The sequence below is a fragment of the Sinocyclocheilus anshuiensis genome, unplaced genomic scaffold (assembly GCF_001515605.1).
Source record: "Sinocyclocheilus anshuiensis isolate Anshui unplaced genomic scaffold, SAMN03320099.WGS_v1.1 scaffold2417, whole genome shotgun sequence".
NCBI classification, from domain to species: Eukaryota; Metazoa; Chordata; class Actinopteri; order Cypriniformes; family Cyprinidae; genus Sinocyclocheilus; species Sinocyclocheilus anshuiensis.
This window is the reverse complement of record NW_015552731.1, coordinates 83,342-109,908: the sequence shown is the minus strand read 5'-3', so window position 1 is coordinate 109,908 and position 26,567 is coordinate 83,342. Positions and strand designations below refer to the sequence as shown.

At 35.6% G+C, this 26,567-nt stretch overlaps 2 protein-coding genes across 3 annotated transcripts in view; one reads left to right on the top strand and one right to left on the bottom strand.

Moving 5' to 3' along the window:
- Positions 1-2,463, top strand: part of LOC107667835 (wiskott-Aldrich syndrome protein family member 1-like) — a 35,834-nt gene extending 33,371 nt beyond the window's left edge. Inside the window, exons 9-10 of the mRNA XM_016459555.1 lie at positions 6-286; positions 1,707-2,463. Of these exons, the coding sequence (XP_016315041.1) occupies positions 6-286; positions 1,707-1,864 (439 nt within the window). The 3' untranslated portion in view covers positions 1,865-2,463. The remainder of the gene's footprint in view (positions 1-5; positions 287-1,706) is intronic.
- A 13,336-nt stretch (positions 2,464-15,799) lies between these two features.
- On the bottom strand, positions 15,800-26,142 carry LOC107667838 (G-protein coupled receptor 6-like). 2 transcript variants are annotated; one of them, XM_016459557.1, is made up of 2 exons: positions 26,116-26,142; positions 15,800-16,806 (listed from the first exon to the last, which is right to left on the bottom strand). In XM_016459557.1, the coding sequence occupies exon 2, from the start codon at positions 16,796-16,798 to the stop codon at positions 15,800-15,802; it is 999 nt and encodes a 332-aa protein (XP_016315043.1). In that variant the 5' UTR covers positions 16,799-16,806; positions 26,116-26,142. The 2 variants fall into 2 exon arrangements, with proteins under 2 accessions (XP_016315043.1, XP_016315044.1); XM_016459558.1 differs by lacking the exon at positions 26,116-26,142 and adding an exon at positions 18,227-18,288.
- Positions 26,143-26,567: the final 425 nt, after the last annotated feature.

The window sequence follows — 26,567 nt, the reverse complement described above, 5'->3', positions numbered from 1 at the left end:
CCGCCCCTTCACTCCTCCCCCGCCCGCGGACAGCTGGGCAAGACTCCGCCCACAGCCGGAGATGGAATGGTTTTGCCGCCGCCTCCCCCTCCTCCTCCTCTGCCCCTCCCAGGAAACAGAAGCTCCTCCCCCTGCTCATCCTCAGGCCCGCCCACCATGCCTTCCTTCCCATCAGGAGCCGTTTCGTCGCCGCCCACTCACTCGGGTCACGAGGTCAAGAGGTATCCATCCAACCTTCCACCAATCAGCAACGCCCGCAGCGTTCTATTGGAGGCCATCCGTAAAGGTAGGCGGAGTTTCGCTCAAGTTCACTTAGTATATGCAAATCAGGTATCTGTCCAAAATCTACACTAAAAATAGTTGCACAGTACAATATAATTATACATATTTTATTTTGTAATAATTATTCTATACCTACAATCAATAAGTTTCTACAGTATTTTCATGGCTGATTTGATTACGTCAATCGCAATGCATCATGGGATTCCCGTCTAAACTTTTAATACACGGAAAGCTACATTTAGAATAGGTAGCATACGGCTCTATTTCTGCCATATCTTTATATATTTTAATGTGCTAGTATGCTATACTAAATTCAGCCTGTATTTGTCTTTTTTACTATTTTTATTTTGCTTCGAATCAAACATTTTATTGTTGTGATTAATCTCAGAACACTTTTTTTTTTCTAAAAAGAAAATAAATGGAAAAAATAAGTAGATCAAGTAGATATTTTTGTGGTTTTTCATGTATCTAAATTACATATTCAGATATTTATTAGGATATTTATTAAAAGCTTTTGGCCCCAAATAAAAATTTTTATGTAGTTTAGTTTACAACTTTATTAATTTCTGTGGCAATCAGATGCTATGGCATAATAAAAACATATGCATTAATAATAATGCAATAAATACATGGAACTAATAAATTAATATAATTAAAAATTGTAATAAAAAATAATAAAATATTATAAATATATTGTGAATATAATATATGTAATTTATAAAAAATATAATTAATAAAATGATCAATGCAATTAAAATGTAACTTATAAATTAATAGAATAAAAATCATAATTAATAAAAATTGTGAATCAAATAAATGTAATTAATAAATGAATATAATAAAACATACAATTAATAAAAATGACTAATGCAATAAATAAACGCAAGTAATAAATTAATACAATTAGAATAAATAATTAATTACAAATTATAAATTCAATAAATCAATTGAAGTAACAAATTTAAATAGCATTAATAAAATATTATAAATGCGTTAAATAAATGAAAATATTAAATTAGTATAATTTAAAATATATAATTAAAAATGTACAAGCATCAGTCAAAGAAATAACTTCGGATTGCGAGCTCTAGAACAGGCAGCAAGTTAAATATTTCATTTGCTTGATTTTATATAAACGGTAAATCACGGCGCTTGCAACGCCAAGGTCATGAGTTCGATTCCCAGGGAAAGCAAGAAGTGATGAAATGTAAATGTGCACCTTGAATGCAATGCCAATAAAATGCATAAATGCAAACGTTATGCTCACATTTGCATTTATGCATTTTATTGACATTGCATTTATGCATTTTATTTATGCATTTTATTGACATTGCATAAATGCATAAATAAAATGCATATATGCAATGTCAATAAAATGCATAAATGCAAACGTGAGCATAACGAGCTCAACCTCTGTGTCTCAGGGATCCAGCTGAGGAAGGTGGAGGAGCAGCGGGAACAAGAGGCCAAACACGAGCGCGTGGGGAACGACGTGGCCACAATCCTGTCGCGCCGCATCGCGGTGGAGTACAGCGACTCCGAAGACGAGGACGAGTTCGACGAGGTCGACTGGATGGAATGAGAGAAAGACGAACGTCACGGGATCAAGAGTTTCATGAAATCTCAGCTAACCTTCTTCCCAATAACAGTTTTCCCACAAACACTCTCCGATCAGTCGCAGTCTAATTCAGGAAACATCAGGACTGCAGACGACTGTATTCCATGTTCCCAGAATGCTTTGCTTTAATGTTTTTTAACCACTTGTTGTGCAATTGATGAATGAAAATAACCATGTTGGGGTTTTTTTATCTGTCAGATTTCTTTCATTTGAATTCGTCCGTCTTTTATTCTTAATAGGAACAACAAAAGCGGTTGGTTTGTTGTTATAGTTCAGCGCGAGAGACGACAGCGGCCTCTTCTGGTCACGACAGGAACGTCTCAATGTGTCAGAATGTGACGGATGATTATTATACTTTCTATATCATCTAAACCGTTCTTCCATTTCAGAGATGTGATGTTTGATGTCATTTTGTGCTTGTGATGGACAAAGTCAAAGGAAAAAAATGAAGGAACGTTTTTATTAACTTGTCAAGACGACTTAAAATACACGAGTGAATCTCTTGTCCAGGTTATATTTCACCTCACAATGAAAAATGTAAAAAATTTAATAAAAAATGTTAATTTCCCATTAAGAAAATGCATTTTCATTTTTTATTTCTCTTTTTAAATTTAATTACACTTTTTTTTTTTTTGCATTGTGATCTTGCATTTTGTTGTGCATATACATTCATACACACACATATATATATATATATATATATAATTTATTTATTAATTTGGAGGAAAAATGTGTTGAAATATATTTAATTAAAATTAAAAATTATTAATACAATAAATAAATGCAGCATAAATTAATATAATTTAAATACATAAGGATATATTAAATTAACAAAATTAATAAACTAGTACAATAAAAAATTATAATTAATAAAAAATATTATTGCAATAATATTTAAACTCATACGTGCACATAATTTTAATATATAAGTAATTAAAATAATGCAATTAATAAATTAATATTATTAGAAAATATAAATTAATAAATTAGGATAATTAAAAATATTAATTTTTTAAAATGTATATGCATCAAATAAATAACAAGTAGCTCTGTTGAAACTTACGATTGTGAGTTCTAGTACAAGCAATGCATTAAATATGTAATTTGATTGATCTTATATAGATAGACAGTAGATCAGTATAGACAGTAGGTTTGAGTCCCAGGGAAAGCAAGAAGTGCTCAAATGTAAACGCGTACATTGAATGCAATGTTTGTCTCACTGGAGCGCATAAATGTGAATGCAAATATAAGGAGCTTTACCTCGGTGTGTCTCTCAGGGATCCAGCTGAGGAAGGTGGAGGAGCAGCGGGAACAAGAGGCCAAACACGAGCGCGTGGGGAACGACGTGGCCACAATCCTGTCGCGCCGCATCGCGGTGGAGTACAGCGACTCCGAAGACGAGGACGAGTTCGACGAGGTCGACTGGATGGAATGAGAGAAAGACGAACGTCACGGGATCAAGAGTTTCATGAAATCTCAGCTAACCTTCTTCCCAATAACAGTTTTCCCACAAACACTCTCCGATCAGTCGCAGTCTAATTCAGGAAACATCAGGACTGAAGACGACTGTATTCCATGTTCCCAGAATGCTTTGCTTTAATGTTTTTTAACCACTTGTTGTGCAACTGATGAATGAAAATCGGTCATATTTCTTTCATTTGAATTCATCCGTCTTTTATTCTCAATAGGAACAACAAAAGCGGTTGGTTTGTTGTTATAGTTCAGCGCGAGAGACGACAGCGGCCTCTTCTGGTCACGACAGGAACGTCTCAATGTGTCAGAATGTGACGGATGATTATTATACTTTCTATATCATCTAAACCGTTCTTCCATTTCAGAGATGTGATGTTTGATGTCATTTTGTGCTTGTGATGGACAAAGTCAAAGGAAAAAAATGAAGGAACGTTTTTATTAACTTGTCAAGACGACTTAAAATACACGAGTGAATCTCTTGTCCAGGTTATATTTCACCTCACAATGAAAAATGTAAAAAATTTAATAAAAAATGTTAATTTCCCATTAAGAAAATGCATTTTCATTTTTTATTTCTCTTTTTAAATTTAATTACACTTTTTTTTTTTTTGCATTGTGATCTTGCATTTTGTTGTGCATATACATTCATACACACACATATATATATATATATATATATAATTTATTTATTAATTTGGAGGAAAAATGTGTTGAAATATATTTAATTAAAATATATTAAAATATTATATAATATATAAACACACACAAATATATAGGTTATATTCTATAAATATTATTTTAAAAAATTATAAATAATTGTTAAAATATGTAAAATAATTTTTCCTCCAGATTAAATACATTAATTCTAAAATGGTAATTTAGCCCTAAAATGGGCTTAATTTTCTTTTTCTTTCTTTCTTTTTTATTTTATGATATTTTTTCTAAATTATTTCTTTGATTTAAGGGTGAAATGTGACATGTTTTCATGAGATTAATCCATTGAAATGTCGACACCTTCCCATAAAGGTCAAACAAAAAACATTGTAAAACATTGTGGCCTTTTTCTTTCTGAGGTCTATAAATTGTAATTTATTGCATTTCTCAATTTACGAACAAAATAAAATTGTAATAATTGTTTGCCAAAACGTGAGAACAGACCTAGTCATATTTCAAACCAGACTTCGTGAGTGAACAAGAGATGAGAGTAAACGCTCGTCGTCTGTCGCTGTTGGGACTGAACGCTGGTTTCTCTTTCTTAGGCCTTAAGGTTTGTATAAATGTTGATGAGTTGAATGTATTGTGCTGTTACTACTTTTGCCTGCATTTCTCCAGCATTCGCTGTTTCTATGTTCCAAACGGAAAAAAGAGTTTCAGAAACAAAGATTAAACATGATTTAAAATACTGTATACCGTGTAACGTATGTAACTGTTTACTGTAACAGTTTGCTTGAATTAATAAAAACTAGTGTTCAAGGTTCTGACAGGATATACTGAATTATGGTGTCATCCATTCATAAGAGGAGTTCGGTGACGGAAACAGAAATATTTAGACATTTATGAGCATTTACACAAACTTTTAAATGTAAAATGAAGGCATAAATATACACCAGAATCATAATCGCAGGAAATAATGCATCACAAGCCCGAAGTTGTTGATTTTCCTGCAATGCGGACAGAAAACAAGATTGAAACTAGATGCCAAAAATCAATAATATTGATTTAGTGACTCTCAAAAGAACTAAAATATCCACAGGTCATAAATTCAATGGAAAGTTATTTTAGAAATTATTTTTCATAAAGAAATGTATTTTTATATTATTTTAAGAAGATTTTTGAGATTTTTTTGAGACATTGTGACATTGCATAAGTGATATTAAATTATACATAAACATTTTGGAACAAACTAAAAAAGTGATAAAAACTCGGTGACGGAAACAGAAATATTTAGACATTTATGAGCATTTACACAAACTTTTAAATGTAAAATGAAGGCATAAATATACACCAGAATCATAATCGCAGGAAATAATGCATCACAAGCCCGAAGTTGTTGATTTTCCTGCAATGCGGACAGAAAACAAGATTGAAACTAGATGCCAAAAATCAATAATATTGATTTAGTGACTCTCAAAAGAACTAAAATATCCACAGGTCATAAATTCAATGGAAAGTTATTTTAGAAATTATTTTTCATAAAGAAATGTATTTTTATATTATTTTAAGAAGATTTTTGAGATTTTTTTGAGACATTGTGACATTGCATAAGTGATATTAAATTATACATAAACATTTTGGAACAAACTAAAAAAGTGATAAAAACACAATGTTATAAAAGTACATAATTGTCATTTTTAATTGTAATTATGTATTTATTTTCATTTTGGGGTGAAATATGACCATGCACATTTTCGACCAGTTTTCCGAGATTTACCCTAATATAAGATGACATCAATCATCTTATATTAATGTAGTCTGAACTACCATTCTAACAAAAATAATTATAGATGATCTGGCCGTTTTTATACAGTTGTCACATTCTTAATAGATTTGTTGCTTTTTGTGCTTTTTCAAAACATTTAAAACAATATATATATATATATATATATATATATATATATATTTCTTTTTTATTAAACTGTTACTTTTACATATATCAAACCAAATCCTAAATATTTTAGATGTCAGTACAACAGTATTTCACATTCAAACTAAACGTGAGATTTGAATGTGACTCACCAGCGCCGTCTGTCTGTCAATCAGAGAAGCGCATCCGGCCAAATCCGACCTGTAGTGCGCCGCTGTGGCCTGTAGATGGCGCTACAGCGTCAATAATCAATCCCTGAGAAAAATGCAGTAAAATCTGAAGTAAAAAATCACAAAAGAAGAGACAAACGGCTGCTGTCACTTACTGTAAAGGTCTTATTTAACTAAACGCCATTTTCAATTACTTTAATGTTGACCATACATTCTCTTTTTCCCGGACTAATTATTGAAAATTAATTAAAATTAAAATAATAATAACATTGCATGTAGGCGTGTTTTCAACCGTTCTCTGTAGATCCCGCCTTCTCGCACGCCACGATTGGTCAATTATGTACAGTCCCTGCACGCTATTGGTCAAACTACTTTTCAGTCATTACCTTCAGCAAATATGAAAACAGTAGGTAAACAAAGACAAATCCTAGACACTAGCCAGGAAAAATAGAGGAGATCTTTAAAGGGGTCATGAACTGCTTTTGTTTTATTTCATTTGTACTGTTCTCTGAGGTCCACTTATAATGTTATCAAGATTTTTACATCAAAAAACATCATCATTTATAATTAATATACTATTTCTGTTCTGTTTTAACCCCCGTCTTCAGAACGCTCTGTTTGAATAGGCGTGGAGGATTGTAAACTCAGAAGTAAACGCCCACTGCTGTGATTGGCTAATAGATGGACGCTGCTGTGATTTAGGTTAAAAACGCATTAATACTCAGTAAATGTCAAACGATCTGTTTAACAGACAAAGCAATAGTGATCGCGTAATAAACACAGATACGCACGCTTGTGTGATACGACATTACTGTCGGATCCAATATAGTCGCATAGCATCATCTTTTGGTTTCAATCTTTCTGAAAATCCCGTGTCGAATTGTGCCTTGTTTGTAAATGAATCCGCGGTAAAATGAAGCGAACAAAGGATCGAGTTCTTACTGACGCGGTCTGGATCTTCATTAAAAAATAAAGTTCATTCACTCTTTCCTAATGTTGGGATCAGAAGGAAGGCGATGTGTTATCACAACGCGTCTTCTTGTCTTCAGAGCATCTTTATCGTTTGGTTTCTGCTTAGACCTGTGCATTCGCTTCTCTCCTAAACACTACATGCGAAAATCGGTGGGCGGGGCTAAACAGGCAGCGATGTGGAATCGGTGGGCGGGGCTAAACAGGCAGCGATGTAAAATCGGTGGGCGGGGCTAAACAGGCAGTAGCGTAGAATCGGTGGGCGGGGCTAAACAGGCAGTGGCGTAGAATCAGTGGGCGGGGCTAATCAGGCAGCACTGTAGAAGCAGGTGTTGATCTTCTTCTGCAGAGGCGGTGCTTATCCACACTATTACATCAGAGTAGAACATTCCACAAGCTGTCTTTGGCAGACTGGCTTCAATAAGATGTTTTTACACTAACGACAAAGTTTTAAGTTCTGAAAATTACAGGATGTTTTTTTAGTATAATGACCTCTTATGTCAAAAGATCAAGGGAATTTTGTTTTCATAGTTCATGACCCTTTTAATACTGCAAGAATGTGACAATGAAGCCTTGAGTCCAAAAATATAACGGCGTGTGTGGAAACGTCACTCATTTATGCGTTTATTAAGAGCACAGAGCTGTTGGTGCACAGAGACTGAAGTATTTACTACAGTCTGCCCTTTCACCTAGTACACTAGTGTGAGTGTGTGTGTTGGGCTCTGAGTTTTTTCCTGGAAATCAAACATTGCCTGTAATCTATTTCTGTTACTATAAATGTGTGTGAGTGTTTATGTGTAGTTTTTGAAATGCACTTAATTTTACCAAGATGTTTGTATAATTGTTTGATTAAACTAATTGCATTTTCCCCCCCTGAAAGCATATTGTTTTCAAAAATTAGACTAATTTGCTGGATGATTGAAAACACTTGAATGCTTAACATGCATTTCGTAGTTATTGTATTTGTTTGTGAAGAGGAGGGAAGACGCTGATGACGCTGCTGCTGCTGATGATGGTGATGATGAAGGTTAGTGTCATTTAGTGGGTGTGTTGCTAAGATGACTCGAGCCGCTTTAGAGACTCAGATGGTTCGCGTGGGCTCGCATGAATAAAACATGGGGAGAGCGCAGACAAAACACCGCGGGAATCACTGCAGAAATATCAAGAAACGAGCATCAGAACAGAGTGAGTTCGGAATAAAGGCGCTCATAAATGTCTGTGTTGCTGATTCTCACTCTCTGAGTTCTCAAACCTACCGTAGCCTAAAGTCCAGATCAGAGATGATGCCACTCTAATAGAGGTCAATAAAACATACTTAAACAACATCTGCCCCTTAAAGACAGACCGACGTCATCACGTCACGTCACGCATGCTCGGGCCTCGGTGACGTCACGCACACTTTCTGCGCTGAAACAAAATGTTCGTTTTGTGAATTCTGTGGACTGGAAAAAGAAACAATTTTGCAGTTGTTTTATCGCTGTATTTAATCAAGATTATTTTGGAAGTATTTAGATGCCCGTTTATGATAGAAATAATATGTGCACTGTAAAATCTAATTAGTTGGGCTTACTTAAAAAAAGCATGCAAACCGATTGCCTTAAAAAAAACTAAGTCAAGTCAAATAGGAATAGTATGTTGTACTGACAAATGCTTAGTTAGTATAATTTACTTACACGTGAGTTCTAGTAACTAAAAAAAAGAACGGTAGGGGGAACTTGATCCTTTCATTTAGGTTTACTCATGTCTTAGTATAGCTACTCACTGACTCCCAGAGTGCATTGCGGCTGAATAAATTATGCAGTTGCTTTGTTTTACAGTTGTTGATTTTATTTGCCAATTTTATTTGCTGTCTTGTCAGTAGTAGCACAACAAAAAGAACAAATAAAATGGTTATTGTTACAATTACTAATATGTTTAAATTACTAATAAATACTAATATAGTAATATGCATTGCTAAGAAATTCATTTGGACAACTTTAATGGTGATTTTCTCAATATTATTATTATTATTTATTTTTTTTTGCACCCTCAGATTCCAGATTTTCAAATAGTTGTATCTCAGCCCATTCTTGTCCTATACTAACAAACCATACATAAATGGAAAGATTATTTATTCAGATGATGTATTAATCTCAATTTTAAAAAATGGACCCTTTTGACTGGTTTTATGGACCAGGGTCATATGTGTATTTGATGCCCTTTTTATTTTCAGAATGGCATTTAGGAAATTAAAGAACAATCCATTATACAATTATACTACATATGAAGAGTTCAGATGCAAAAGCCTCAAAGTGCCATCTGAAATTTTCTTCTGAAATGAGCATTTTTCTCAGGCTCCTATGTGTAGGTTCAGTAATTTCACTTTAATGGCAATGAATATGTTCTTTTCATTGCCATTAAAGTGAAATAACAAAACCAATGAGCATTTTTCTCAGGCTCCTATGTGTAGGTTCAGTAATTTCGCTTTAATGGCAATGAATATGTTCTTTTCATTGCCATTAAAGTGAAATAACAAAACCTATCTAAATGAGTAAAGTTTGTAGACAAACTTTAAGTTGGCTCGAAAAAGCCTAGCCAGAAAGTTTGAAGTAGTTTTAAAAGCTTGCAGTCTGAAAGTTTTCAGTTTGAAGTAGTTTGAAAGTTAAAATAGTTTTAAAGATTAAAGTTTGAATGTTTTCAAGGCAATACAGTCTATCAGAAAAATAGATATAAAACAAATTGCTAGGGTCCCTGGGGTGGTTGCTAGGCTGTTTCTAGCATGACTAGCATGTTGCTAACACGTTTTTAGCATGATTAGCATGTTACTAGCATGTTTGCTAGCATGATTAGCATGTTGCTAGCACAATTAGCATGTAACTATCATGTTGCTAGCACGATTAGCATGTTACTAGTATGTTTCTAACATGTTAACATGTTGTTAACATTATTATCAAGTTACTAACATGTTGCTAGCATGATTCTAGCATGATTAGCGTGTTATTAGCATGGTGTTATAATTTTGTTAGCACGATTAGCAAAGTTACTAGCATGTTTCTAACATGATTAGCATGTTAATAGCATGCTGTTAACATGATTAGCATGTTACTAGTATGGTGTTACCATTTTGTTAGCATGATTTGAGCATGATTAGCATGTTACTAGCATAATGCTAGCCTGTTTCTAACATGTTTAACAAGTTGCTTACATGTTTCTAGCATGATTAACAAGTTACTAGCATGTTGTTACCATGATTCTAACATGATTAACATGTTACTAGCATGTTTTTAGCATGATTAGCAGTTACTAGCATGTTGTTAACATGATTCTAGCATGATTAACATGTTACAGTGTGTGTTGTGGGCCAGTGTGTGCTGTGATTGATTAGCTGGGCCAGTGTGTGTTGTGATTGGTTAGCTGGGCCAGTGTGTGCTGTGATTGGTTAGCTGAAATAAAATATCTCCTTTTGAATTGGACTTTGAGCTTTGTAACTTTGCAGATCTTTTTTATGCTCAAACCGCAACATTACAGATTAACTAAAGTTGAAAAAGTGAAAAAACATAATAGGACCCCTTTAAATATAGGAGCCTGAGAAAAATGCTCATTTCAGAAGAAAATTTCAGACGGTCCTTAGAGGATTTTGCATCTGAACTCTTCATATATAAAAAGAAATGTGCTCTTTGCAAGCACAAATTTTCATGGCTATTTTATAAACGAGATTACATTATACATAACCCTTTGAACAAAACGTAATATTAACTAGTTAATGAAATCCTGGTAAAAATAACCTTTAATGTAAGAATTTATATATATTTTAAATAATTTGATAAATGTTTCTAAAAAGCAGAAAAGTGACAAGTGTATAAAAATTACCAGATTATTTTTAACTATTTAATATACGATGATATAAAACTATCTTAAAGGGTAAATCTCTTAAAACTTGTTCAGAACATATTCAGGTCATATTTCACCCCCAAATAAATTGAGGCCTAAAATTATTATATTTTTAAAAAATGTCAAAAATCTTATTTAAATGATATAAAAACAACTTTCTTCATGGAAAATATTTTCTTTTATTTATTTATTTATTTATCAGACATATAAAATACATTTAAAAATGTGCACGCCCAGTTACATGAACCAAAATGTTCATGCGTTTGCTTCTATAACTAATTAATAAAACTGTAAAAGAAAGTTCAATATTGTTGAGTTATTAACTTATTATAAACTAATCATTATGAGATATTTTAAGCATTCATGCACACTAGCATTTTTGGTTTTTAATTTAAATCTGTATTTTGCTTTAAAGCTATGCTAAAGTTGCTGACATATACACTGTAAGAAAATATTTACATTACATTTGACAAGAAATACTTTTTCAGTTTTTCGACTTCAAAATTTCAGGTTTAATTCGATGTGTTACTTGCCATTTCTTGGTAACTATTTGTGAAATTTACCAACAATTTCTTATTGAAACTTATTTCTAGACCAGTTTGTTTGTTTGCTAGTTTTGTTTTTCTGTGCATGTGACATTTACACTGGTGCATTTTGCACATGCTTCTATCCAAAGAGACTTGCATTGAATTGAAAGTGTAGCGGTTAATGCATTCCCTGGGAATCGAATCCATGATCTCCTGTCTGAACTACAGGAACATGAGAAAACACCTGGTTCACTTACTCCATCCAGCTCCAAACTCTTGAGGACGGCACGTCATCGAGCGGCCAGCAGACACCCACCATCCCACAGACGGTGATGAAGCCCATCTGCTGCACCCACATCCATCAGAATAACACTGTGACTCAACCTGTGAAGCTCAGAGCGCTGGAGGAGGATCACTGAGTGGCTGTTCAAACACAGACAGATAACACACTGTCACCTCAGTCTGGACTCTTAATAGAGGCTCTGCTTTAAGGTCTTATATCAAAAACACAACACAGATCAAAAGCTCAGCGTCTGTTTCAGTCACAAACATCACAAAAAGCCTTTCTTACAAGACCATCATGTAATTTTCCATGACTAGACTAATTATGATTCAGAAACTGCATGTTTAAATATAGTCTGTCTTGTGTCAATGACTGTCTATTAATGTCAGCGCAAGGGCAAGAGAGTCAAAATGACATTAGAATCGACTTACCATCAGGATACCAGGAGAAAAACTGAAGAAGATTTACTTTGAAACAATTTTCACTCAGAAATTGGGAGTACATTTCACAAATAATAACAAAGAAATGGCAAATAACATTAAAGTAGAAAGACTGAAACCAGGAGAATATCAAGTCTCATCAATATCAAGTTTCACTCAGAAATAAATCACAGAAGAAACATTTTGTACTTTTTTTTTAAAATTATTATTATTTATTTTTATTTTATTATTTTTTGACGTGGTATATTTTAAACAAAATCTAATAACTGGGGTTTCAGAGTATTTAACGTTTAAGTTTTTTATTTTATTTTTAAAAGTCATTTTTAATCTAAATCTTTTTGTGCATTTAACTTTTAAACGTTTTGATGTTGTTGTTTTTTGACCCGGTAATTTATAATAAAAATGTCATAACTGGATTTTTCAGTGCATTCATTTAGTGCACTTAAGGCCTTTTTCTGACCTCTCTGAAACGTGGACACAATCTTTTTGATAGTTTTGAGCCAATCATCTGAGCTCTGACAGTCACGTGACCGATCAAGCTGGACCTGTGGGCAACGAAGTCATGACAACACTGACATAACAAAAACACAGTCTCTAAAATCTGAAGTATTAATACAAAATAACATCTATTTCACATTTTTAAGAGTCTTCAAATGAGAATCGAACACTAAAAAAATCTACTATAATAATGAAATATTTGCAATATTGGATTCATTAGTTGAGTCTCAATTTCAAGTCTTACATTTTGTAAGTTATCATGTATTTCATATATTAATCTTTATATATAAGGTTTTCTGCTTTTTAGTGTTGATAACGGGGGTGAAAAGTATAAAAATGTGTACCGCCTATCCCAAACAAATATAAACTTGCATGCACATTCATGACCCTAAATGAGAAGAAATAGCGGACCAATTCACCAAATAGCAGAACCAATTTTGAAGCAATTAATGTGGATCAAATTGACCCAGCAACACAGCATGGCTAGAGCACTTCTAATTCCGTTAGTCTGGATACAGTGAACTTAGAGGAACCTTAAAAACCTGAAGGAAGGATGTAATTAGCAGTGCTGAGATGTTCCCGGGATGTTCCTGCTCCACCTGCTTCACTGATGATGGAACTGAATGACTGAATCTGTATGAGCACAGATGCGTCTCGTCCACTCTTGAACTTAATTAGTGCTGAAGGAGGAAATATTCATGACTGTCAGACGAGCTTCATTAATCAGCGGAAACAGCAGGTGCTCAGAGTAACAGTGACGACACAAACCAAGAGATTCTCAGTGTCTTCGGATGAATATGACTTCACATTTTTGGCCCATTTAAACAATTTCTACAGATTTTGTGCATAATTTCACTGCTCTATATAAATAATTATAGTTAAATAGCGGTTCTCAACCTTTATGACTCAAAAGCCCTTCACCACCCAACACAATATCCATATGTCCCTAATACATATATATATATATATTAACTATAATATATTATTAACAGAAACTGGGAGTGTCAATATATGTATATTAAATAACCACAATTGATTTTGTGATTCCATACATTTCAAAAACTGCATGTTCTTCAATAAAAGCAATAGTTGTTGAAGAAAAAGGAAATATACTTTCAATCTAGCATTTTAATTAAAGCAACAGTTCACCCAAAAATAAACATTTGCTGAAATTATGCTCACTCTCAGGCCATCCAAGATGTAGATTAATTTGTTTCTTCATCAGATTTGTAGAAATGTAGCATTGCATCAGTGTCTCAGCAATGGATGCTCTGCAGTGAATGGGTGCCGTCAGAATGAGAGTCCAAACAGCTGATAAAAACATCACAACAATCCACACCACTCCAGTCCATCAGTTAACATCTTGAGAAGCTAAAATAAATAAATCCATCATTAAGATGTTTTTAACTACTATGCATCCATAATCCATAATAACGCTTCCTCCAGTGAAAAAGTGGTCTGGTCTGAATCAGGAGAGAAATCTGCACAGATCAAGCACCGTTTACAAGCCAAAACAGTCCAAAACAGCTCTAAACAAATATGTGGCTGGATTTTGATGTGAGAGACAACAGGAGATGCACTTTTTCTCTGAAGGAAGCAATATTATGGATAGAGGACTATTTTAGCAACGGTTTAAAGTTAAAAACATCTTGATGGATTTATTTATTTTAGCTCCTCCAGATGTTAAATGATGGACTGGAGTGGTGTGGATTACTTGTGGATTATTGTGATGTTTTTATCAGCTGTTTGGACTCGCATTCTGATGGCACCCATTCACTGCAGAGGATCAATTCTTGGTGTACTGTCTCTTTAAATAGATTACATCAAAGCAACCACAATATCAATCTCAACAGTTTCAGCTCTTGTATTATTCCTTCATTTCCTCATACACACTCGCACGTACAAACACACTTTCAGCAATGAAAAACAGTTAATTTTACTTGAGCTTTTCATGTTTTATTTTGTGTTCATTGTTTTGTATAAAATGTACAGTCATGAACAACTTTACAAAATATAAAACCCATCACATGAGTTGAGTAACTCGTCAAACACGTAGGCCTATGCAATACTGCTTTGGCATCTAGATTTGTACAGTAAAGTGCAACATGTCACTTATAAATAATATAAATATACATTCTTGATACGAGTCGTTGGTTGTTCACAGTGTGTCGAGACGCCCAGGTCTCAGTAAAGTGCAAATGCACAACAGACACTTCGAGCGCCATATTCATACTTCTGCATGTACAGGCGACATGAACGAGGTTTTAACCCTATAAAGCCTACTGATACGCAAATTTATAAGACTTCAGTGACCAGCATGAGCAAAACACAATGCCTTCTGTCGTCTGATTGATAGTTTAGAGTTTTTTATCCAGTAAAAGTAGTGTAATTGTACCAACGTCCAGCTTCAGTTGGTGCTTCACGTGTCTTTCTGCTGTCAAACCTTGACTGAGTTTTATTACGTCAGAATAACTTTAGTCATATTTCCAGATGAACACTTACCGGACTGAAGCAGCTCAGCTTTACTTGATTCTCCATCAATCATTTTTTAGAGTCTCAAATCTGATCCTCAGGATCTTTTGAGGAACGTTTGTTTCCAGAAGCTTTACTTTCACTGTTCCTCAGCGGAGGAATGATCTTCACAAGCCTCCAGAACATCTAGCATCTTCTGAGGAGCGTTTATTTCTTCATCTCTCAATCATCACTGGATTGCATTGCATTATATGTTTGGATCATTTCAATCTCATCTTACTAAGTCATGTTATTGGAGATATAGAGTGACCACTGATATTTAGATCATTTTATGATAGTCGTCTGTTATACAGTTATAAAGATCTTAATGATTTACATTACGACTTGGATATTTTTGCTCAGATTAGAATAATATTTAGCTATTTTTCCTCTACCTTCTCACTACATGAGCCATAATTTATAGCCACATCTTTACCAATTGGGGGCTCGTCCGGGATTTGAACCCATGATCAAAAAACACTATTGTCCAATAAACTGTTCCATTTCCAAAAACTCGACTATTATTGCATATATCAGGCTTTACAGGGTTAAAAAAAAAAAAAGCACAGAGGATCTAAACCTCGCTGGGCGATCTGGATCGGTACGAGCCGTTGGTCTGAAAGCAGCTGCAGAAGAGCATGTAGATGGAGCGCTGGATCTCGGTGTTCCGGTAGGCGTAGATGATGGGGTTGATCATGGAGTTGTAGGTAGCGGGAAGTAGCGTGGCGTATGTGTAAACTGGCGGATACTCACGCTCCCCGACCAGACAGTAAATGGCGAAGGGCAGCCAGCTGGTGCCAAACGTGCCCAGAATGATGGCGAGCGTGGAGACGCCCTTCTTGGTGGCCACATAGTGCGAGGTGGTGAAGAAATGCTGCTGCAGCGCGATCTGGTGCGCGTGACGACACACTATCTTGCAGATCTTGAAGTACAGGCTGAGCATGAGGGCGAAGATGACGAAAAACGACGAGGCGAGGAGGGTGAGGTTGGTGCGATTGAGCGGACGCACAATGCTGCAGGTGGATGCATCATCCAAGCAGTTCCAGCCCAAAATGGGCAGCAGTCCCAATCCCAGCGACGCACCCCATGTTCCCACCAGCATCAGATGCACATAATGCAGCGTCTTCTCTGAGAAGTACGTCAAGGCGTTGTATAGCGACAGGTAGCGGTCAACCGTAATAGCTAGCAAGCTACTGATGGACGCTGTGAAGGACGCCACCAGGAATCCAACTGTAATAAGGCTGATGGTCTCAGATGAGACCAGATACTGGAAAGCGAAGTTCAGGATTAATCCTATGCCAGCCAGCAGGTCAGCGGTGGCCAGGCTGCCAATCAGGACGAACATCGGGTTGCGAAGCGTCGGTGTGTAGAAGATGATGGCCACCACGATGGCATTCTCGCAGGCGATCACCGTCCCGGACAGGCACAGCATGATGTCCCACGGGTTGACGTGGAACTCGAGGGCCGCCGATGAGAGCGCCAGAGTCCGGTTGACATCAAAGGCTTCGGCTTCCAGCCACGAGGACTCTGGCAAACCCACGCCACTCTCGTTGAGCACTGCACTCTCGTTCATCGCTCAGCCTGGACACAAAACAATGATGTCAGATCAGAAAAACAAATTAAACAAATCTATAAATGACATGTAGAGACTTAACATTCAAAATAGTAAGTTTGATTATATCATTTGCATGAAGAAAATAATCACAAAACGTTTGTTTGCGCATAAACGTCTTTTAAAAGTTCAAATTTGAAGATCCCGTTTCAGCTGGAAGACTGCACAATCGAAACAGAAGACGACAGAAGTCTTTTGGATGGATATTGCACTCAAATTAAGACATAAAACCATGTTACGTAATTTTATTATATGATTTGATTGAAGAAATCTCATTTGGGCATTGAAAGCCAATTGGAGCTGTCCGTGGTGCTGAATCTAAAAACGTTGCTTTTTGACAAGAACAAGATTTAATTAAGCATTTTATTTGAAAATAAACAACTTTTAAAAACTGTAAAATCTTATTTCAGTATGGTATCAGCAAAAATTGCCCATTTGCTGAACGAAAAATAATAAAATAAAAATATAATTTGCATGAAGAAATCTCGTTGATAGTTGGCCTTTGAAAGTCAATTGGAGCTGTCAGTGGTGCTGAATCTCAAAATGTTGCTTTGTGTCCAAGACGGAATTACGCATTTTATTTGAAAATAAACAACTTTTAAAAATGGTAAAATCTGAGTTCAGTATGTAATCAGCAAAAAGTGTTAATTTGCTGAACGAAACAGAAAAAAATACAAAATATAATTTGCATTGAGAAGTCTCGTTGATAGTTGGCCATTGAAAGTCAATTGCAGCTGTCCGTAGTGCTGAATCTCAAAATGTTGTTTTGGCAAGAACAAGGCGGAATAAAGCATGCATTTTGAGCCTAAACATCTTTTTAAAAGTTGTAAACTCTTAGTTAAGTATACAATCGGCAAAAATCGTTAATTTCCTGAACGAAAAATAACACGTAAAACCATATTAAGTCATGGCCTTATTTTTATTTTTATTTTTTTTGAACATTCTGTTTTAAATCATAATTATGTTGGCTAGACGAACACAAATCCATCTCTAGGGTATCCATCTCTGTGTTCGTTTGTGCATAAACTTCTTGTAAAAGATCACACTTGAAGATCAAGTTCTCCTACTTCGAGACCACACAATCTCTGTCTTTGCGCTCGATTGAATAGAAATAGATCGAATAGAAATAATGGACAGAAGGCTTTATCGTACGTAAAATAAAACATTAAATTAAAATGCAAAATTATATATAAAAAAAAAAAGATCAAACTAGAAAATCTTGAATGCGGTGTTTGCGCATCACGCTCTCCGTGGTGCTGAAACCAGCTTCGCTTCGGGAAAAATGACCAAAATAACGCATTTTGTTTGCGCACAAGCTCTCAAAACGTGCAGTTCAAATGCAGCATCTCATTTGAGTTCATAATCGGAAAAAGCAATCGGTTGTCGTACCTCTTCCTTCACATGGAGGGAAAACAAGAGACGGAGAGAGTTTCTTCAGCTGACCGCTCGCGTGTTCTTCTTCAGATGAATCCTTTACTCCAGTCTGGATTCCTGGACATGAGTCCTGGATCTGGTTTAATGCACGAGGAGCGCGAGAGCGGAGAGACTGACTGGCGCCTGCGGATCCGAGCGGCACTAATAAACCCTGATGACGTCAGCACGCCGCCGCCTACATCTGCGCGCGACCGAGCCATTCGCATAACATCACCGATCAACAGGTGAATGATTGCAACTGATGTGCACGAGATAGTATATCAATGTTTGATCTAATGCAACATGCTGAGCGCATGTAACACATGCTGTAATGATTTGTGCAATGAAAGGTGCCACTGTATTTTATACAAAATCTGTTTGCATTCAATTAAGGTTGGCAAATTTGGATGATGGCACTATAACGTATAGTATTTTTGCATTTAGCATTATTCCAAACAAGAAAAGCAAAGTTGGCACACCACAGCTCCAAAAGTAGAAAATATTTGTCTGATGAAGAGCTTTTAGCCTCGATATGTCACCTGTGGTGAGAACATAAATAAATATTTCTACTGTTGGAGCTGTGGTGTGCCAACTTTGCTTTTCTTGTTTAAAATTGTTTTTGGGGTTGAGCACGCAGGGTTGGTTGCACAGCAGCCGCATCACATATTGGTGTAAATCACTCATTTCTGTTATTGGATGACCTACTCAATAAAAATGCAACAGGAGAAACATATAATCAACAGCTACTAGGGAGAAAAAGAGAGAAAGAGGAGAGCTGCCAGCAGCTGAATTTGTCTCGACAAAACCGGACCAACAAGCTCTAAAAGCTGCTGAATTTGCTGCCGTGCCGGCATTTTTTATTTTATTAATGTATTTTTTTGTAATTATATTTTTAATTACTGTAAGTTTTAGTACACTATATGGCTCCGAGGACAGCGCCGTCTTTGATTTTGCACAACTATACGAAAAATATTCATATAGACTGAGATGTAAAGAACTGCGAACTGTCAAAAGTGATAAGGTATAGCTAAGAGTGGTCCAGACCAACCTTACGAAAGTATGACTTACAGAAGGTATACTTAACTAAGAATGTTTCGGGAAAGCACGTATTAACGATAACGTACAGGTTGGCGAGGCCATACATTTTCAAGTGAGTGGACCCTGGTGAAATAGGGTGGACCTCAGTGCCTTTGGCTTTTGGCTGAAAAAGAAAAAGGCCAAAAATATGAGCTGAAAATATATGCCTAAACTGAAAATAAAAAATATAACTTTACATTGAAAATATTGTCGGTATGTCAAATATTGCAATATTGACAAAAATTATATCTCGATATTTTCTGGTATTTTATCAATAATGATAATTACACAATATCTCGCTGTGTGTGTTATTGTGCTGGTATCTTAAGGACTACCGTGGACAGCTGACTTCTAAAGTTTTTGATATTCTTCATTCTGTGTGGTGATCAGTTCACAGCAGTGATAGAAATTAATCTTTTCCAATAAGTTTAAATAGATTTTTTACCTTTTATGGGCATTTTTTCCTTTATAAAGTCTTTGTTTTTCTAGAAAAGTGTGCATCACCTTTTGAGTCAAATTTTTACATTTAATCAGTCAATGAGAATAATAAGACATTTGGGCTGTTACCAAGCAAATTAAATCAGTATTGACAAAATTCATCTTTGCAATGCAGAGGAAACACAGAAGATGCATCTGAAGTGGCATTTAAATGTATTTACCCACTGTTTAGTGCAGCTCTGAGGGACATGGAATACTTTAACCTGCAGTTAAAAATGCATAAATAATGTTTTGATATTAAAAAAAAAAAACGTTGAAAACTGATGTTTGAAATTATTTAAAAAAAGAAAAGATACTTTAAATGCGAAATCAAAACTGCCAGTAGGTGGCAGCAAGTCACTGTTAATAAGTGAGTCAATGCGATTGAACCGAATCATTTAAACGATTAATTCATTCAGGAACAAAACACCGTCATGTTGCTCAGAGACGCAAAACAGTGCTGTGGCTGTGTTTGGAATTATTTTTGTTGTCGAAATTGAGCAAAAACAGGCAATATGCTGTCTAAAATGGAAGTCTCTTAATTAATTTATTGTTTATTGAACTGCTGTAAAAATCAATATCACATCTGTAATAATGCTGATTTTGGAGGAAAAAAACGGCACTCTTCGTGGGATATTGATTAACTATATAAAATTATATAAATATATAAAGTTTCTGCCCCCATATCTTGAATTTGGTTATCATTCTTAATGCACTTTAATAGACTGAATCAGGCAGTGAAAGAACGCGTTCGCGCATTAGTCTGACCTACTAGACTTCATCACGTAATGTATGCGTGCACTCGGTAGATGTGTTTTGTTAGGTTTTTGCGATAAAGGCCTACTCGATGACGTCAAATCGCACATCGTTAAAACAACAATTAGGATATCGCTGACGACATAAATATATTTAGTGGACCAGCCGACAATCTGAGTGGGCCAGTGCCACCCTGGCTCTTATGTAGCCTCGCCACGGGTTAAGGTACAACTTAAGAACAACGTAGCATTAAGTAGGCTTCAGAAACGCAGCCCAGATCAAAAGAGGCATTCTTTCTTGAATTTCGACAACACTTGTAATGATTATAAAAAGCACATAGTGATGGGTGAAACTCTGAATCAGTTAAACAATTGTGTCGCAAAATGATTCACTTCAAAGTGCTCCAATCGGATCGCGTATAGCGAATCATTTGATTTAGATCAGAACTTTGGAGCGGATTCGCAAATCATTTAGCGAAATTAATTATTTGCAATCTGTGCTGCGACTCCTTATATTTCCCGAATCATTATTCAGATTGGAACTTCAAATCGCGTATCACGAATCATTTGATTTAGATCGGGACTTCAAATCGCGTATTGCGAATCATTTGATTTGGATCGGGACTTCAAATCGCGTATCGCGAATCATTTGATTTAGATCGGGACTTCAAATCGCGTATCGTGAATCATTTGATTTAGATCGGGACTCCAAATCGCATGTCGCGAATCATTTGATTTAGATCGGGACTTCAAATTGCGTATCGCGAATCATTTGATTTAGATCGGGACTTCAAATCGCGTATCGCGAATCATTTGATTTAGATCGGGACTCCAAATCGCGTATCGCGCATCATTTGATTTAGATCGGGACTCCAAATCGCGTATCGCGCATCATTTGATTTAGATCGGGACTCCAAATCGCGTATCGCGCATCATTTGATTTAGATCGGGACTCCAAATCGCGTATCGCGCATCATTTGATTTAGATCGGGACTCCAAATCGCGTATCGCGCATCATTTGATTTAGATCGGGACTCCAAATCGCGTATCGCGCATCATTTGATTTAGATCGGGACTCCAAATCGCGTATCGCGCATCATTTGATTTAGATCGGGACTCCAAATCGCGTATCGCGCATCATTTGATTTAGATCGGGACTCCAAATCGCGTATCGCGCATCATTTGATTTAGATCGGGACTCCAAATCGCGTATCGCGCATCATTTGATTTAGATCGGGACTCCAAATCGCGTATCGCGCATCATTTGATTTAGATCGGGACTCCAAATCGCGTATCGCGCATCATTTGATTTAGATCGGGACTCCAAATCGCGTATCGCGCATCATTTGATTTAGATCGGGACTCCAAATCGCGTATCGCGCATCATTTGATTTAGATCGGGACTCCAAATCGCGTATCGCGCATCATTTGATTTAGATCGGGACTCCAAATCTCGTATCGCGCATCATTTGATTTAGATCGGGACTCCAAATCTCGTATCGCGAATCATTTGATTTAGATTGGGACTTCAAATCGCGTATTGCGAATCATTTGATTTAGATCGGGACTCCAAATCGCGTATCGCGCATCATTTGATTTAGATCGGGACTCCAAATCGCATATCGCGAATCATTTGATTTAGATCGGGACTCCAAATCGCATATCGCGAATCATTTGATTTATATCGGGACTTCAAATCGCGTATCGCGAATCATTTGATTTATATCGGGACTTCAAATCACGTATCGCGAATCATTTGATTTAGATCGGGACTTCAAATCTCGTATCGCGAATCATTTGATTTAGATCGGGACTTCAAATCGCGTATCGCGAATCATTTGATTTAGATCGGGACTTCAGAGCGGGTTTGCAAATCATTTGATCGGAAGTTTGCATATCGTGAATCATTTGATTTAGATCAGAACTTCGGAGCGGTTTTGCAAATAATTTAGCAAAATGAATGATTTGCAATCTGTGCTGTGACTCCTTATAGTTCCCGAATCATTATTCAGATCGGTACTTCAAATCGCGTATCGCAAATCATTTCATTTAGATTGGGACTTCAAACCGTGTATCGCGAATCGTTTGATTTAGATCAGGACTTCAAATCGCGTATCGCGAATCATTTGATTTAGATCGGAATTTCAGAGTGGGTTCACAATTCCTTTGATTCAGATCGGAACTTTGGAGCATGGATTGCGAATCGTTTGATTCAGATCAGGACGGAGCGAATTTGCGAATCTTTGCGAAACAGCAGAAAACATAAAACCTTTAAGGCCGTACAGTTATATAAAACAAAACAAAGAAAAAAGAAATAAAGTATACACAAATACAAATTAGCCATAGTTTAACTATAGTAAAAGTGTAACCATGTTTTTTGTATAACCACAGTTTAACTACAAATACCATGGTTAATTTGTGGTTACCATGGTTTAACTATAGTAACTGTGTTTTTCTATGTTTTTTTTTACCAAACCATAGTTAATTTCTTAAGGGATGTATTGCCAGGTTAAGAAAAAAAGTAATAAAAGTAATAAATTGACACCTTAAGAGGACAAATAGTATGAATATAGAGATGCAGTTTTACAGACTAGTTTGTAGTGTAAAGATTCTGATTATTTATAGCTTACTTTCACGTTTCAAAATAAGGTAGATGGCAACCATCTAAAATGTCACTGCAGCTCATTGTACGCCTATGTTTTTATTTGATACCATCAGAGTACCATGGTATAGGAATCCTTAATTTCGATGGTACATGTACATTTGGAATATGTTAAAGAAGAATCTGATGCCATCACTGTACCATAGTCCAGCCACAATCATTTCTGTACAGGATTTAGATGCACGGATAGAGAACATGTTCTACAGGTGATTTAGAGCAGAAACGGTCTGTAATGGAGCTCATGGGGTGAATGTTCTGTTCACATCATCACAGAGCAGTCAAATATTCACAGCGAGCATCGGAGCGATCACTGCACCCGCGAGGACTTTCTGAAGCTCCATTTACTCAGAGAGTCACAAACAGACAGATGACACACATGGTGCTCATAACCACAGAGTCTAATCAGAAAGACATCTGAAAGTTTCTAATGTGCCCAACTTTAAGACTGAAACTAGAGTTGCATGAGCTGAAGAACATAAGAGAGGTGTTTCTGTAGAATAACAATCAACCTAGCAACACCCTGGCAACAATATCATGTCAGCATCAGATGCGTGAATGCAACGGCCTCAGAGAACAGAGTTAATTATAATATAATGAGGATAAAACATCTGACAGACGTCTGAAAGCTCAGGAGAGTCCAGCTAAAGCAAGAAAAACTTCAAGAGATACAAACAGCTGGAGGAGAAGAATGTAAAATCGAGCAAGACAGGAAAGCAACTTGTAGATTAATACTAATATATTAATATTAATGTCTGGGTATACTTTGCTATAATGACTGCCTGGCTGAAAATGAATTCTTAAACGTCATTATTTCGTCAGTCTGCTTTGTAATTAACTGCTGGAATTCACTCTAATTTGAACCTTAAAAACCACCATACAGTAATCTGACACACAGCCATATTGCATATTTCATAATATCTCACTTATTTTATATTATATATAAAATATATATTTCATTTTATATCACATTTTATATATAAACATTAGAGTATATACTGTTTTATGTGTAATGTAAAAATGTATAATATAAATAAAATATTTAAATAAATATTTAAATATATTTAAATAATAAAATATATTATAATAAAATTAATAAAAAAAAGCGATGAGACCTGTTTTCCGGGTTTGGTCAGGTGATGTTCGACATATACCCTATTGTGGCCAACGTGTATTTGAGAAAAACATCTTTTTCATAACAAGATCCCCCCCTCATATTTTCAGTTGTTTTACTTCAATGAAAAGTTTTTCATTCAGTGTTTTTATTTAAATAAAAAATCAAAAGGAATGCAGATTTATTTTCACAGGCTTTTAAGTTTATATTTACAAAGGGTGTCAATAATTATGGCCACAACTAATATATATATATATATATATATATATATATATATAAATTAAAATTGTTTAATATAATTTTTTTATTTTTATGTATAACTTATTGACATATGCTCTGATCATGTGTGTCATGATGACTGTCAGCAGTATCTCTCTCTCTCAGTATCTCTCCATCTCCTTTCTCCTGGTCTCCTAGAAACCAGCGCAGCTACATGCATTTATTCACTGCTGAAAAACATGATTACAACAATGTAAACAGAAAAAGAAATAGCAGGGAGAAAAAGACCGAATGAAGAAGAAGAAAAAGCCATGAGAGAAAGAAAAAACATCTCACGCAATAGGAACAAGAGTTAAATAAATGTCATGTAATGCGTGAAGAGCTGTGTGAATGACAGCAGTTCTAATGCATGAGCTTCAATGCTCATTATCACAAAATAAACCCTCATGTGAAGCTGCATGTACATTTACCTGCTTATTACAGATACTTATGACATAAATCAATCAACAGCCTGGGTCAACAATCATAGAGTCATTTAGTGTCATTACATACAAAAGTATTCCAGAGAGCCATGCAATATAATACTAATTCATATAGTTAACGTGCTTTAGGTGGTTTCTAACTGGATCAAGTGTCTGATCAAATATATACACACGAGCAACTGAGCCTGAAGACTAAAGAGATTTTACATTGGTTTTACAGTCTGATGCCACAGAAGAACCTTGAAAACATTCACTTGTTCACATACTTCGAATACATGTGATATGAAAAACAATAAACCACTTTAGAGTAAAGCAGAAAAAACAAGCAGCATAACGTAGATATCGGCATACTTTAGCAACTAATTAATCAAGGTACATCAAGACTATTTACTTGTATTACAAGTTTTCGGAAATGTTGTTTAAATGTGCAAATCGGGTATTAAAAATACACTCATTTGAATACAGTTTCCCAAACATGGAATAAAGTGAGGTCCAAAATTCTCACTGGATTTCATTGCCATATTAGAGTTGAAGGTTTTTACAGAACGGATTTTGAATTTCTCTTTTTATCACTCCTAAATCACAAAAGAAAGGAATGACATTTTAGGTATAACATTTATTAATAAAGTATCAAGTGAATGATATATTAACAAAGCCCTCAGAAAAAACCTTAAGAATACAGAGAGGAATAAAACTGTTAATTTTGGTGTATGTAAGTGCTGCTGAAGTGGAGAAAAAACTTTTAAAGATGTGCACTAGAGTTGAAATTTATAGATGCAAATAAATAAAGTGCAATAAACCAAACACTTAAATGTGTATTTTGGATGTTTTTTTCCAAAGTGAAATAGACTAAATTTGAGCAGTGCATGAAAAATGTCTTACCTTAAATCCTGAAGTATATACAACTTTTCAGTCTTAAGATGTTATAATAACCTCAGCGAGTGACACATTGTTTATTATTTTTGTCCACATCTCACTTGATTATTGTCTGGAGACTAATGGAGCTTTAATAAGGCCTGTAATCAGCAGCACTTTTCTGAGCGAGTGAGTATGCATGAGTGTGTGTGTTCATAAGTTTCCACCTGCTGCCATGTGACTGATTTCTGCAGACGCCTGTGCACTGCATCCAGACTCACGGGAATGCAAATGGAGAGAAATTTTCCAGAAATTTTAATTGCAGTAAAACTTCCCAAAAATATCCAAAAAACCTGGAAAGTTTTCAAGAATTCCAGAAATTTCTGGAAATTTAACAGAAAAATTCCACCCCTTTGCAAACCTAGTTCTGGGTGGTTGCCAGAGGGTTGTTTCTTCTTGGGTGTTGCTATGTGGTTGTCAGGGGGTTGCTAGGGTGTTCTGGGTGGTTGCCAGAAGGTTGTTTCTTCTGGGGTGTTGCTATGTGGTTGTCGGTTGCCAGAGGGTTGTTTCTCCTGGGGTGTTGCTATGTGGTTGTCAGGGGGTTGCTAGGGTGTTCTGGGTGGTTGCCACTTGACAGAGGGTTGTTTCTTCTGGGGTGTTGCTATGCGGTTGTCAGGGC